The sequence below is a fragment of the Aedes aegypti genome, chromosome 3, assembly GCF_002204515.2.
Source record: "Aedes aegypti strain LVP_AGWG chromosome 3, AaegL5.0 Primary Assembly, whole genome shotgun sequence".
In the NCBI taxonomy this organism is placed as follows: domain Eukaryota; kingdom Metazoa; phylum Arthropoda; class Insecta; order Diptera; family Culicidae; genus Aedes; species Aedes aegypti.
The window spans coordinates 194092048-194105675 of record NC_035109.1 but is presented as its reverse complement, the minus strand read 5'-3'; the positions used below and the strand labels follow the sequence as shown (position 1 = coordinate 194105675).

The following is a 13628-nucleotide window of genomic DNA, read 5'->3' as shown; positions in this document are numbered from 1 at the left end:
AAATCGCACGTAAAACGATAAGCACCTGATAAGCAACGTGAAGTTCGAAACGAATTCAAAATCATTACACAAAAGTGACATCATTTTCCTAGAGTCGTTGCCGCGAGATCGAGCAGGTATTACTAATCGATTGGAAATTTGCAAAGCAGCGCGTAGCATACGGAATCCCCCAGCAACAACTAGTGCACGGACGAATCGGAATGACCAGCCGGCACCATGGAAACCGGACGACTAAGCGCGTCAAAACCGAAAGAAGACCGGTTTCTACTTAGAAATATTTGTACACTTCGGTATTTGGTAGGGTAGGTAGTGTAGGAATGGGTATTTATTCGTTCTGCTTTGTGCTCTGGCCCAATGTCCTTGCGAAGCGAGCGACAGCCATTCACACAGCTGATGGAATAGATATGACGGTGGAGGGAAGTGAACGAAGTTCAGTGCGAAATTCCAAACATTAAATCAGCTAGTAGTGAGGAAATTGTATTGAAACATTTTAAATCATTGAATATTCTTAGTAGTATGCTCTGATAACAATTCAATTACAATAGATTTTAGATGCTATTGTAACAATAGAATATTTTCCAATAGGTTAACCATAAAACGAAGCGTAAACTTAACAATTCACTTCCTATCTGTTCTATTCTTTTGTACCATTATTGCATTTGTACAATAAAATCATTATGCATTTTTAAAATAGTATTGTGAAAAAATGCTGTACTAAATTCATACCAAAACAGTATAATTTATGGTACTTTTATTTGATGGTTTTCAAGGAATTTTTCGTGCAAAACAGAAAAAAATAGTATGTTTCTATTGTGTCTCCATATACTTTTATTTTGCTTAGTTATGCGTAACAATTCTCTGGTCAAATAACTTGAAAACGATTATAGATGTCCGCAGACTGGGAGGGAGAAACCGATACGAAATTTCTGTACGTCAAGGTGAGCCGAGATTCTCCTGGCACAAACTGTCACTGCGAGCCCGGATTTTAAACAATCGTCAAACATGATAAAAGCGTATATAATTGATCAATAGTAGTTTACGCAACAAGTTGCTGAATTACGATTTTTACAGCACGAATCGTACATTTGTCCAACAAGGGTTGCTGTATCGTATCGGGATGCATTCACCTCTTTTTTTTGCAATTTCTGAAAATTGTTGGGTAATGATCCGTTACGCAATTCAAAACAGTTGCGTAATGAAAAAGCGTTGCGTGATAGCCACTGAAATCAGTTGCGTAATGACTATTGCGACTTTTGCAGTTATTAGTGCATAAAATTAGGCCGTTTCATGACAGATTGGCGTGATGAAAAACAGCCTACTACGATGAGAAATTGCAGAAAACATATTTTTGTATTCCATCAAAGGTGACAAAAATCGAATGAGAATCAATTCATGCTTATTGAAAAGTAGTCACGAGAGTACATTTATTCTAAATGAATATAAAGTATTGAAATAGGCATCATTTTACTATTTTACAATAATGACACATTTTTTTCTTAGATACTATGTAAGAAACTATGTAACTATGTAGTCTACAAATGATTGACGAAATAAATAAATAAAAGTATAGCGCAGCAGCATTCTTATTTGGTTGATTTATAGTAACTGCTATCTACATTCATACACTCAAAAAAATCCAAACGTCATAGCTACGTGAAAAATCACGTAGACCATTCGAAATTCATTTTACCTCCACTTCACCTGACTAAGGTAATGCTTACTAAACCATACATAACCACAAAATAGAGACTCGGTGATTATCACTGGGGTTACCTTTCACACTTACATGAAAATCACGTAGGTACCCAAGTTCATTTTGACATTTGCATATCGCACGTACATTCAGTGTTGATCTCGAATGCTAAGATGGCGTCCTGATTTCATTCATATTATAGCATGTAAAGGCTACAGCAGAATCGACCAGAAAATATGGGAGCAGTATTGGATATCTCGCTGGATTTTTTTATTCGAAAAGCTTAGTTTGGATAAAATAAATATACCTCAATCTTCAAAGTTGGTTTACATTTTTTGAATTGGGAAATAATTCAGTTCAGAAGTTTATTGAAAATAAGGTGGGCTTCCATTTCAATAAATTTGAAGGGAAAACAATGTAGGACATATTGAAACGCTTCGTAAAAGCTACGGGAAAATCCACGTAGCTCGTACGTGTAACGCTGGTGAATCAAACGGAGTTCAATAGCTCATGCGTTCATTCTGTGCTACCAATGATTAACGGTGCTACGTGAAAAGTACGAGGGATAAAAATCACGTATGTTTCCACGTAACAATGACGTTTGGATTATTTTGAGTGTAGTAACTGATAACCACAAGAGTTTCCACAGTTTTCATAACTAGTTTACACATTTTGACCAAAATGTGCAATTACAAAACTTTAGCATGTATCTAATAATTGTCTTGCTTTGTCAGAGATGAATTTGCTGGAGCTACTGAACAAAACCTCTTTTGAAATTGCAATATAGTGCATATTCCCAAAGAAATGTTTATACAGTCATCTCTCCCTTACTCGATATTGAAGGGACCATCGAGTTAGGGAGGTATCGAGTTACAGAACACAAAATCAATGCAACTGCGACAATGCAAAAACTATTCAGAAACTTTGTTTTTGTATTAAAAATGGGGGTGGCGAAAACTGGACCACTTGCACCAGTATTCGCCACGATTTTAATTTCGGTTCCTGAATTCGCCACCTACGCTGATTTCTTATGGAGGGCGGCAAATCAGGAACATCATGGCGAAAAATAGGTGCAAAGGAGCAACAATTTTAGGGAAAATATTTTTTTTCTATTATTTTCTGAGAAAATGTTGCGGTTTCCAAGAACGTTTCCGCATCATCTTAATGCAATTTAGCGAACACTAAACAATTGGCAACCATATATGTCGTAAAACGGTAAATAACCCGGGGTGGCGAATAACTGGTACATGGCGAATAACGGTACACCTTCCCTAGCTACCTAAAGAGAAAACACAAATTCAATCTCTAATGAGACACTTTTCACTTGCCCCACGTGTATAAAAAATTGACGGTATTTCAATTTAGTTATTTTTATGTTTACGTCGAATTAATTCCAAAACTTTTTTTTATTTCAGTTTGAAACTGTCAGAGGGGACAACTTAGAAGTGGTACAGTAAATAATTTTCCGCAACTTATTTCCACTGAAAATTTTAAAATAAGATTGCACGCCACCAACTTGTTACGAAATAATAGTTGACAGGTTAACAATGTTTCGCTCTATTGTGCACTAATGGCTGAAAAATCTCAGGAATCTCTTACCTTTCGTAATGTTCTGAATGTCCTCAAAGGTTTACGCATAAGTTTAAAACGTTAATTCACATATTCAATAAAATATACCAATTATTTTTACTTACTCCATTTACACACTTACCCCGCGGTACCTTTTATGATTTTACTATATTGCTATATTTTACTATATCATTTTATGATTTCATACTCTTCAGATTAATCCAAAAGTCAACTAAGTGTTTCAATGGTAAAACGATTGATAAAATATAATTTATTATTGAAAAACTACTAATTTAGTTAAAGCCTGATATTAAACATTGTTCAAATACTTTTTTCATAAAGAAAGTCTTGGTAAGGTACAGTGGGGGAGGTGTACCAAATGGGTAAGTGGATCATTGGTCCATATTAAGCTTAAATACTTGAATATTGAGAATATTTTTCAATTCTGCCACTTACTCAATTTTGAGGTAACGCACAAAATTTCGGTTTTTGGGTAGTTTTGCTCTTCGCTCTCTGACAACAATAGAAGGAGCGAATGAAATAGGGAGAGAAAAATAATTCAAAAATAAGTTAAAACATACCAATAGCGCAACCAGGATGAACTTTAATATAATATGTTTTTGGGAAAGTAAAACGAGGGAAAAAATTCGAACAGAAAAATTAAAAAATGTTGCTATATTAACATCAAAGAAAAACGTATCACCATCTGCAAAATTAAGCTTCTCTCGTCCACCCTGGGCATCCATTTATATGAATTTACAACGTTGCTCTAAGGAAATCTGTTGTACACGGTGAAATTTTCTGAAAGTTCTCCGAAATACGTTTGTTGGGTATGGAGAAACCTTCGGCTTCCAAAGAATATTTCGTTCTCTACAAGCATTACCTTAGATTCTATTTTTTATATATAAATGGCTAAACGAGATTACAATATTCTGACATCGTTGAAATTTACATTTTTCGTAGTTTGTTCGAAAGTTTATCCATGCTACATTTGGAAGCACGCCACGGTGTGTTTCGTAGAGCAATTTCAAAACAAAAAATTCGGCATGTCTGAAATTTTGACACAAGAAAGCCATGGTTTACCTCTTTCATTTGCTACCAAAAGGAAAATAATCGGTCGGGGGGTCTAGAACAATATTTTTTTAACAATTTTTTTAAGGAGTTTGAGATATAACTCAACCTTAGTAAGGACCTTGGGTCGTTTTCAACCCATTTCAAAATTCAAATCATTGTAACTTTTGATTGAAATAACCTAGCAATTTGACGTTTTCTGACAATTAGGTATTTTTTGTGGGAACATTTATTTTTGCGGAAACAAAAGTTTTGAATGGGAGCTCCCTTCCAAAAACTAAAATTTACAAATTGTGACTTAGGGTCGTTTTCGACCCAAAAATTCAAACAGCTCAAAAAAATCAGTGTGTTGGCCGAATTTAGTTCACGTCTAGTTTCAGAAACTCTCCCGGAGATCCGGAATTGTGTCACTGTGGCCACCGGGAACCTGCTACATCTGAAAAAAAAAGGCCCTTTGGATACCCTTACTTTGACAACCAGTAGTTTTGTAAATGAACAAGTAATCTGAACCATCCTCATATTATTGAATAGGTATTTACGTGGACTGTAAATAGAGATTTTCAAATCATTTAGATTCTCAAATCAATTTCTCAAACCATATACCCGGTTCCGGAAACCCGGAACATCCGAAAAGTAAGTTTCCATCGCAGTTTTGTGTATGTAATTGTCATCGGTACTATTCCGATGATGGATATTTTGTCATAAAATTACTCTGTAATAAGGAACCAATAACCGGTGCACATCCCTTGAAAAACTCGGTCCAGTATGGTCCATGCAGAACCGGTACCCAATCTGGACAATTCGATGAAATTACTCGGATTGATGCCAAAAAACCAAATGACTTGTGTCCAATTCTTCACGATTTTTTATGTTTGAATGTATTTTGCCAAAATAATGAATTGATGGTTATTCTGGTTCTGTTGGGTACCGAAATGACCACCGGAAAACCCGTAATATGGGACCACTAAGTTTTAGCACCAAAACTAGGCATGCGACGGCTCAAACTTCATGATTTTGAATCCCTGTGACTCTTCTAATTTAATAATAGCGCCAACTCGAACGTCTATTGATGGAAAATAAGCATCAAATGTTGTTCGAGCTGGCGCTTTTAGAAATTTTGAACACAACAATGCTATACGAAACATAGTACTTGAGTTCGCTGGATATTAATAGTAAACAAATCTGTATGCACTACGGATCACCGTTTTTGGCTCCTTTTTTGGTGTAATCGGAGACTTATATGATTCACCTGATATTTTTGTTAAAGCTTCGTATGATTTCGTTATTAAGCTAGCAAAATCATAAAGTTACTGAGTAACATTTTCAAAGCTGATTGAATGCATTTGTTTTATGAATTACTATAGAATTCCGTACAACTCTAATAAAACTATGCTAAAACTGAACATTACAGCACTCATTGAGATCTCTAAACAAAATATTACGACCACACGATGAATCTTCCACAGGTAGATTTGTTATTAATGAAACCTATCGATGTTTGTATGAATTCATTTGCCCTTTTTCTACCAGCAATTTAAGAAGCAAGTGTATATTCGTCAGCATTATTATATATATATTCTTATCTTCATTTAAGAGATTTTCAGCCCTAGACTGGCTAATCTGAGAATATTTGTCAGCAATTCTGTTTGTTTTACCATCGCAAACAAAAGCAAAGTTCTGTCAATTCTCACAACAAACACGTGGACAATAGTGTCAATATTGCATTGCTATTGCAATTGGGTTGGAATATTGGATTTATGAAAAATTATATTGCGTCTGTCTTTGGCACAAATGTGAACTTGTCAATTTTTTAGAATCTATGACATAAGGTCGAAAGGGCAAAAGATCGAACAGGAATTAAGAGGGGATAAAAGGTCAAAAATCTTCTTTCAAAAATTACTTAATTTCCCATAATGCAAATCACTTGAAACCTTTGATCCTTTTGACCTTTTGCATTTTCGACCATTTGTTTTGTGTTCCTTTTGTCTTTCGACTTATTGTCCTTTCGACCTTTTGTCTTTCGATCGCTTGTTCCTAAACCAAGTCAAAAGATTAATATTGCTCTTGAGTTACGAATAAAAATTGAAAACAGGTTGTTTGACAACTTAGTTTTAAAAGGAATGCAAATTTCAACAATGGATGAAAGCAAAAGAGAGGTAACTCGAAAATTTAAATTTCAGCTTCGGCTTGTACATTTTTAGGGCTAGAGCTGTCTAGAATATAATCCACAAGATATTGACACTAGATTTTTGCAGCATTTTCATCTCATTTAAATCCGTTCACCTCACCAAAATTTATTAATTTACGGTGCAATCAAAATAATATCACAAACAACAAAATTTCAAAAAAAAAAATTGCTCTAGACCCCCCGATGGATTATTTTCATTTTAGCAGCAAATGAAAGAGGAAGTCTTTCATTGGTCCAAATTTGAGACATGCCGAATTTTTTGCTATAAAGTTACATGAAAAAGACACCGTGACGCACATACATTAGCGTGTTAGCGTTCAAACACTCTTCGTCTGTTCTGTCTCTTACATACATTTTCAAGTTTTTCAACACAGAGAATAATATTTCAGTGCAAGTCGAAAAATTGGTCTCCGTAAATTTACGTGTTCTCTGGAGGTAAAATTTGGCTAAATGCCGTAAAGCAAAAGATTTTTTAAAACATAGAATTTTTCATTTATTAGCTTTTTAAACGGTTTCGATATGCATACATATCTGCATGTTTGTTTGACCCCCAAAACCCCCCTTTGGTTGCGCCACTGATACATACTCAAATATGGGTTTTCCGTTTTCTCTGTGTAGAGTTAAGTGACATTTGAACGCACGAAGACTAGCGTACGCTCGTCATACACAGTATGTTTTTGTTTTCCTTAAAGAAACTTGCACAAGCTTTCCAAATTCATCAAAATGCATGTGGAAATATCACCCAATTTGAAAAATTTACGCCCGGATTCTGCGTGTTTTTCGAGGCAGAATGCATGTTGTTTTCCACTAGGTTCACAACCACATCTAGGGGAATTAGGGGCATAATGGACACGTTAAGCAAATGTTCGTTTTAAGACCCTTAAATGGCAATGTTTTTAATTTACCCCCGGCTAGTTTTCAAATTTGATGTTAGTACGACGTGCCACATTCATTCATAGTGATAAAAATCATATCATATGTCAGAAAAGCGAGATAGAAAATTGGGTCGAAAACAAGGCTGGTTAAAAGGTATCGGGGCGAAATGAACACCTGCATGAAATTTAGTAATTCCAATATATTCAATGACTGTCAATCATTCCGATATGCAAAAGGCCTCTCCCTCAATCATAATAGCTAAAAAGAACCTCTCTGGGTTCGTTACTTTGCTCAAAAATTAGATTCTTCCACGGTCTTGCTTATATGCCAATTTGAAACTGAGAAAAATTTTAAGTCAAATTTTGAAGAACAATTGAAGCAAAAAATAAACTTTTATACCGTCAAACATTTCAAATGCATTAAAGATTTCATGCAGTGAATGGACTTTTGATGAAATATGCGTATTATCAGATATTGAGAGGGTGTCCATTTCGCCCCGTATGTTCATTATGCCCCTAATCCCCCTACAATAGGATACCCATACCATTGGGCGCTAATTAGCTGTTTTGATTAATTGCAGTTACGTGCAAGATAACATGAATGCTGATTTTAATTTAGTAGAAGGAAATTGAGCTGCAAATTTGATCTCTTCGTGCGGAAAGTAGCGCAAGTACCTAGAACATATTTATAAATGTTTATGTAAATAAATTAAGCCTTTAAAGTCATAATCTTTTTTTTTTATTTGAAAATGAAAACAAAATGAAGAAAGAGGTGCCCGATGCCTATAAAAAATGTTATTACAGTTTACTCTCCATAACTCGATACTGGAGGGACCATCGAGTTAGGGAGGAATCGAGTTATAGAACACAAAATTAGTGCAACTGCGATCCAAGGGACCATCGAGGTAGCCATGAAAACCAACTTTTACTTTGGTACTCTAACTCGATATCGAGATACGAAATATATAAGTTTTATTTTAATGCAAAAATAAGAAGGCTCTGCTTGGCTTTGCTAAGTATGTGATGCCAGAAAAAAAGAAGTAAGACAAGATAGCATTGCAATACTTTTCTGTGTTGTAAAACAGATGGAGTGGAGTAGCACTCAAACTCGCAAAAAGAACTTGTTGATCTTGCTATAAATCTGCCATCAATGACGTTACGCAATGAGAAAACTATCCACCTCTCACGCGTTCTTCTCTTGGTTCCATACCAGGGTGGGTGTACGGCTGTCAACTACAAACAAAGCTCGCCTAACAATCATCTCTCGGGTGGGCCGTCCCAAACAGCATCATCTCTCACACGGGCCGACCCAAACAGCACAGGTTGAACGCGGGCCATGCCAGACAGCAAATGCTGATGCATTTCAACACTCAAACAGCGGGATAGCTAGCAGCGTTGTGAGCCAAACGAATACACCCACAAAACATGTACGGTAGGCGAACCTCGTTGCATATACCCCCCCTGTTCTTCACTCATTCATCCTCTTCCATCTCCTAAATGCGTGGCATTATTTATGGACGCCCCAAACGACATTTGATGGTGTAGTTCCAGATAATTGGAATGATCGTTCTATTTCCTTCCTCATTCAACATCCGAGCTGGTTGATGAATGTCTATTACATGACTTGGTTGACACCTCAATGATTTTGGCGTCCATTGACCTAATCATCAGAATGCTTAGAAGAAGGATGTGGATTAGACTGATGCAAATTTTGAAGTTTCTGCTCCCCTATGCTTAAATGATGTCAATTATGACAAAAATCATTCTCCCAAAATTTGAAATGATTTGAAAGAAATTACGATGAATTTCACCGTAATCTCAACAGCCGAACAGTCCGGTGAAATAAAACACCGTAATTCCGTCGAAATTTTACGGATTCCGGTGATTTTTAACGGAATACTGTAAAAATTTACCGTACTCCGTTAATTTATTTCACCGAACTGTTCAGCTGTTGAGATTTTACAGGAATCCGTAAAATAATTTAAGTGTGTATGACGACGAGATAGAGGGCTGAACACAAAAGGTTGGCGTTTTCCATAGTAATCTCCATATAAACTTCAAATGGCGTGTGCACAGTCAAATTTCTTCCGAATCACTTCAAACTTTGGGAAGATGCTATTTACCATAATACAAATCTTTTAAGCATAGGGGAGCCAAATTTTCAAAATTTGCATCACTCTAATGTGGATCATGATGTGGGTTGGAATATTAACACTGGCGCGCCTGACCTTGCTCCCCAACCCAGCAAATATCCCTTTCACTCATTTGATCGAATTGGGTCGAATCTATAAACAATTATTAGATAAAAACTTTAGTGGCCTAGTAATTTTGAAATCCTTCATACGATCTCCTCTAGACTTTGGGCACCTTTAAGGTGAAGATGAATCGAAGTCGAACCTCAAATTTTCAAGAGCACGAATCTGGAGAACCAAACATTTGTTTAAGCTGATTCGTTCTTTAAGCTGAGCGGTTCGCCAGATTCGTGCTCTTGAAAATTTGAGGTTTGGCTTCGATTCATCTTCACCTTAAAGTGATTTCCTATTTTGTTTATGATTTAATTCCAGGACATTATTTGATGATTCCTTTGACGATTCTGAAAGAATATCTTTCAAAATTTTTACTGAGATTATCATTAAGAAATCAACTAGTAATTTTCCTAAGAATGTCTCAAGGAAATTATCCATGGTTTTTATTAGAATTTCTTTCATGATTGTCATGATTTAGAACATCTTCTTCTTTCTGGTCCCAACTGGAACAAAACCTGCTTCTCAGATTAGTGTTCTTATGAGCACTTCCACAGTTATTAACTGAGAGCTTTCTTTGCCGATTGATCATTTTTGCATGTGTATATCGTGTTGCAGGTACGAAGATACTCTATGCCCTGGGAATCGAGAAAATTTCCTTTACGAAAAGATCCTCGACCAGCGGGATTCGAACCCACGACCCTCAGCATGGTCATGCTGAATAGCTGCACGTTTACCGCTACGGCTATCTGGGCCCCCTAGAACATCTATGTATGTTTTATTTTCAATCGAGATTTTCATTAAGGATTTTTAAGCATTCGATTAGAAAATTCTTTAGTCGTAGAATCTTAGAAATTTTTTCTCCAGCGCATTTTTTCAAAGAGGTTTTTTCCTCGAACTTATCCAGTAAATCTTTCATGGGATATCAGAACTTAGCACTTAATTGAGAAACAAGTTTTGTCTTTGTTGGGAAGAAGAATTCAGTAAGGGCTTCTTTCAATTATTTGCTAAGTAATTTATACAAGAATTATTCTATTTATTTTTTCAAGGAATCTATTGTAAAGTGAATTTTTCAAAAGATAAAAGTTTTCCTGAAGAACCTATGGAGTAATCGAATAGAAATCTTAGACGGCCTTAGGATTTACACTAGGATACCATCGATTCCATTAGAAAATCGAAGATTTTTACCGATAATTGCACAAAACATCTTTCAATCAAATCAGTTGAACTTCTTCATTTAAATCCTTTAAATATTTCTTGAGAAAATGCCATTAATTGATGACAGTAAGTCTCTCAGTACATCATCGCATTCATAGCCGATCTAGGTTGAAGCACATTTGGAATGATACACAAATTATGTCAGGCTAATATTTAACTTTTTCGACCATTTGGCGGTCTAACGCAAAGCTAAAATACGTAGATGGCGCTCTTCTAGAATAGGGATTAGTGCATCCGTTTCTAGTGATAACTTTGGAAGAAAAATCACCACAACCAATTAACTGACAAGATTTTTGCAATTTAAGACACAGGGCACCATAAATATTCATTTCAATTTGAAAAACTTTCGCAACCTAACCTCACTTTTGGTCGCCAATTGCTAGAATTGCCCACTAGTGTTTTTAGACGAAAATAAACTAGCTATCTTCTTGGTGTTATTTAGCCAATTTTTATTTCATTTTTCAAAACTTTCGATGATTGTAGATTGAAGTAATAATGTCAAATATGTGAATTGTTACTATTTAAAAAATATAGAATGTTAAATGGACGTTCTAAAAATACGTTAAGAGGAAAATAAATATCATAGTTTTACAAATTTTATAAACCAGTTTTTCGCTCAAAATCAAAGCAATGTGCATGAAAATGTATCATTGTTCTTGCTATCTAGAAAGCAGTGAATTGATTTTTATAAGACTATTTTCACAATATAACGAATCATATGGCTTTAAGTTTTTTGATGATCGCTGACGATTTAATGAAGGATCCTTAACGATCAACGCTCCGTTATCGCAATCATCGTCATCATGGAAACTTCAAAAACAGTTTTTCTGTTCAAAACAAAACATTTTTCGATGAAAATGTGTTCACTGTGTTTCGTTTGGAGAAAAGAATACAGTGAACACATTTTCCCGTAAATTTTCTTGATTTTGAACGAAAAAACTGCTTTTGAAAATTCCAAAATCAATGACGGATCCTGCCCCCTTAAGCGTTAAGTACTCCATCAGTTTTGTTTTTTTTAAATGCTATGTAAATACAGTTGTACCATCAGAGCACCACTTCTGAAGTTGGGAATCTCGGATAGATTCTGATAAAAATCCAACTTCGGCGAAAAACTGTTTCTAACTTTTTACCGCTTAATACTTTAAATCTTCTATCTTGTAATATTGGAACTTTATTAACACATTTGTTATTATAGTTAAAACACAGTCCCATGAATAAATGTTTACTTTTTTTAATTATATTACTGGTGCTCCTTTATCCGTTTCATGTTCCTTAGTTCCTTGTCGTATGTGCATAATTTAATGTAGGGTGCCGGTGCCATTAGTGGACTACCTAAGCTATAAAAAATCACAACAAAATAACGAAAAGCCCTAACTAAGATCTTTTGACGTTAACAAAAAGATTTCAACCTCTACTGTATGGAAAAAATATAAAAAGAGTGATAAAACTATTTTTTTAACATAAAATCGCTTGAGCCACTATTGGTACACGTGTTCCAGTAGTTGCGCTAGTGCTCCAGTAGTAGACGTTCGGGAATGATACAAGGAATTTAAAAACAAAATGGTAAATTTTTACATAGGTTTAACATTTTTCCCTCGGAACAGCAACTAATATCTTTCGAATGAACCATTAAGATCATCTCTGGGACTTTTCTTCATTTTTATACATCCATTTTAAAAACTGCTTCCAACCGTTGATCCACTACTGGAACACGACGGCTACTATTGGTGCAAGGGAGCCAATTTTTTACGTAAACTTAATTATTTATATGACTTTTTGATAAGATAAAAAGCTGAAATTTGGCAAATCGACTAAACTAGAGGCGATCTATCCACCAAAAATAGCACATGTCGTTTTTATCGAAAAATGTTCGTTTTATTCCATAGTCCAATATACTGGTACATTACAACCATTGGTACCGGCACCCTATGTGCATAATTTAATCGAACTAAGTTACTGTGCTACTGCTACCGACTTGTAAACGCGCTCTTGTTAACGACCCGCATTTTATGGTCTGCTAGGGAATCACAGTTTCACTTTCAGTTTCGCAAAGAACGTCGCACATAATTCAACATACATGCCATGCTGTTTGAGGTCTATGATTTAACACTAACACAAGTCTTCGCCAAGGTTGATCTTTTCAAGGTCTCCACTCCAGTGCAAAAAAAAACTCACGCTCGTACCAAGGATTCGCGCTAACAAACATTATTTCTTATGTAGCATAGACACAAGCCACCTGGCAGACTTCGTCATGCTTGGTCGACCATTATTTTTATTATTGCTATTTAGCACATTAGCTCACTGTTACACGTTGTCTGGGACTTACCAGTAATGTCCCCGTTGGAAGCTTTGGGGGATTCTGATTTAGATGAAGCACAGCCCATGGTTCACAACCGTTTACGACTAGTTGAATGACTCGATACAAATAAATAATACAACTGCCACGATGTCGCTATAGAAATAAACTGAACCAAACTCTTTTCGAGTACCTTGCCAGAGAGCAGTTTTGAGTGCTTTTATTATAGTTGACGTTCGTCACTAATCTTTCCGTGATATCATCTCGATTCGAAAAAATCGGCGCGTCGTCTTTACTACCGGATCAATCAATGTAATTTATCAAACACTACGAGCTGTATCTCTCGTTTGATTTTGCAAATATAATTTACAACCGAAAACAGACAACACGATTTGGGAATTTGTTCTACCTATTGAAGCCGCGCACTTGAGCCACAAGCCGTTGCACCCCCGATGACTACTAGCTATTTACTGTA

At 35.7% G+C, this 13628-nt stretch overlaps 1 protein-coding gene across 3 annotated transcripts in view; it reads right to left on the bottom strand.

Annotated features, from left to right (window-relative positions):
• LOC5574438 (apoptosis-inducing factor 3) overlaps window positions 1-13628 on the bottom strand; it is a 26942-nt gene extending 13314 nt beyond the window's left edge. The window contains exon 1 of one of the 3 annotated variants that reach the window (XM_011495285.2): window positions 13184-13628. In XM_011495285.2, coding sequence (XP_011493587.2) covers window positions 13184-13241 — 58 coding nt within the window. In that variant the 5' untranslated portion in view covers window positions 13242-13628. Of the gene's footprint in view, window positions 1-68; window positions 399-13183 lie in introns of those variants that run through there. The other 2 variants (XM_021855728.1, XM_001661402.2) reach the window with 2 other exon arrangements.